At 47.7% G+C, this 2,615-nt stretch overlaps 1 protein-coding gene across 1 annotated transcript; it reads left to right on the top strand.

Annotated features, from left to right (window-relative positions):
• Positions 1–2,055: 2,055 nt before the first annotated feature.
• LOC109939867 (uncharacterized) lies at positions 2,056–2,397 on the top strand. Its single transcript, XM_020538243.1, has one exon. It carries the CDS (start codon positions 2,056–2,058, stop codon positions 2,395–2,397), a length of 342 nt encoding a protein of 113 aa, XP_020393832.1.
• Positions 2,398–2,615: the final 218 nt, after the last annotated feature.

Here is a 2,615-nt window from a genome sequence, read left to right as displayed (position 1 = left end):
TGTGTAACAGAGTTCAAGCTCAATTAGCAGCCCCAAATAGAATGTGTGGCTAGGTAATTTCAATTCTAAGAGAACCTGTGGAAATATCAATTTTTCATCAGTAATCGAACTCAGTGACCACACCAGATAAAAACCCTTTCTCCTAAATGCTTGTTTGCGAGCGCGCAGTAGTATTTACCTTATGGGCTGCACACACTGGACGACAAGGAAAAATGTGAGAAATAAAAAAATAAAGAGGTTGGTTGGGCGGTGCAGGTGGTGGGGGCAGCGGACGAAGAAGAGAAAGCGGCGGGCGGAGAAGAGAAGGCGGTGTTGAGACGCGGGATCGGGCGGGCGGTTGGTGGCTGGCGGGGGTCGCGGCGTGCGGGTTGCGGCGGGACCGAGCGGGTGGTTGGCAGCGGGGGCAGTCTATAATACTGTCTTAATAGTTAGTATATATATATGGACGAGGTAATGGAAGCCCTGAGCTTCCATTAGTATGGGAAGCCCCAGTCAGGTATACCCACGCGCGCTCGATCGTGTGCTGGTTCTGTTCGGGCGGATTCCAGCGTAAAACGTGAGCTAAAACAACGTAAATGAGTACGAAATTTAGCGTAAATTCTATATCTATTTTGTAACAGCAAACAGGGCCCAAAATTACGGCGTGAAAATCGCGTGCAACCGATCGTGCGCGGGTTCTGGCTCGGGCGGATTCTAGCGTATAACGTGAGCTAAAACAGAGTAAATGAGTACGAAATTTAGCATAAATCCTATATCTGTTTTGTAACAGCAAACAGGGCCCAAAATTACGGTATGAAAATCGCGTGCAACCGATCATGCGCGGGTTCTGGCTCGGGCGGATTCCAGCGTAAAACGTGACTAAAACAACGTAAATGAGTACGAAATTTAGCGTAAATCCTATATCTATTTTGTAACAGCAAACAGGGCCCAAAATTACGGCGTGAAAATCGCGTGCAACCGATTGTGCGTGGGTTCTGGCTCGGGCGGATTCCAGCGTAAAACGTGAGCTAAAACAACGTAAATGAGTACGAAATTTAGCGTAAATCACATATCTATTTTGTAACAGCAAACAGGGCCCAAAATTACGGCGTGAAAATCGCGTGCAACCGATCGTGCGCGGGTTCTGGCTCGGGCGGATTCCAGCGTAAAACGTGAGCTAAAACAACGTAAATGAGTACGAAATTTAGCGTAAATCATATATATGTTTTGTAACAGCAAACGGGGCCCGAAATTACGACGTGAAAATCGCGTGCTTCCGATCGTACGCGGGTTCTGGCTCGAATGGATTTTAGCGTAAAACGTGAGCTAAAACAGCGTAAATGATTACGAAATTTAGCGTAAATCGTATATTTGTTTCGTAATGCCGAATGGAGCCGGAATTTACGGCGCAAAAATCACGCGTCACCGGTCGTACTTGAGTTCTGGCTCGGACGGATTTATGCGTAAATCGTGAACCAAAACAACATAAATGGGTACAAATTTTAGCGTAAATCGTCCATCTGTTTCATAATAACGAATGTAGACCGAATGTATCTCTCAGCGTACGAGGTTGTCATAAAACGCATCAAGAAATTTCGTAAATTGGTGTAAGATACAACAAGAAGTGATATGATGTAATTGTAGCGTAAAATGCAAGCTAACCATCTACAGGAGAACTGTTTCAGATTTTACAATAAGATATAAAAGATAGTTATTCCTGTACTCAACTATGATAATGTCGTGTTTATATTTTAGTTGTTGGTACATACACACAAAACTCGGTTTCACCATAACACCACGGTTGGCAAAAAAACTGAGCTCAAAAGGCTCTTCCAACTTTCCTGATGTGGAGAAAACCACCGAGGTCCATATCTGCAAACATAACATGAACTGTTAAGCATAAATCTTGAACCAAAATAGCATAAACCACCGAGGTCCATATCTGCAAACATAACATGAACTGTTAAGCATAAATCTTGAACCAAAATAGCGTAAATCTTGAACCATAACACCACCATTTTAGTTGTTGGCGACGTACGTACGTACGTACAGCTCGGAGACCGCCGGAAGCGAGCGATGGCGTGCAAGACGAAGAGCCTGCTGTTGGCGCTCTGCGTGGCGGCGCTGATCTCGGCGCAGTCGGAGTCCCACGGCCTAGGGGACTTCACGAGCGGCGAGGCGACGACGACGCCGGAGATGCAGACCTTCTTCAAGCCCCAGGCCGCGGCGGCGCTACCGGAGGCACTCGACGCCTCCATGGTAGCCAAGCCAGAGGCCACTGCGCTCCCGGCCGCCGCCGCCACGACAACGGGCGCCACGGCGCCGTCAGCCACGCCGCGCAGGCCCGTGTCTGTGGTCGCCGGCGTGGCGGTCGTGGCCGTGGCCGGCATCGCAGATCGCCCAGATGCAGTTGCGTAGTGCGAGGAAGACAGAGATGGATGGTGAAAAAACGACGGTGGCTGTGTGCGATCGCAGGGTTTGGTTAATGGGCTTTTAAATGGGCCACAACGGTTGGTGGGAAAGTATCGGATGTATATGGTTGGACCGAGATATACCGACCAGGGCTTCCTCTAGTTGTTGGGAGCCCAGGGCTATATATATATATATATATATATATATATATATATATATATATA

Source organism: Zea mays, chromosome 5 (genome assembly GCF_902167145.1).
Source record: "Zea mays cultivar B73 chromosome 5, Zm-B73-REFERENCE-NAM-5.0, whole genome shotgun sequence".
Taxonomy (NCBI): Eukaryota; Viridiplantae; Streptophyta; class Magnoliopsida; order Poales; family Poaceae; genus Zea; species Zea mays.
Note: the sequence above shows the minus strand (reverse complement) of the source record. Positions and strands in the feature narration are given on the sequence as shown.

Excerpts from the sequence above, each read along its gene's own strand:
- LOC109939867 (XM_020538243.1), top strand. The coding sequence starts at position 2,056 with ATGGCGTGCAAGACGAAGAGCCTGCTGTTGGCGCTCTGCGTGGCGGCG.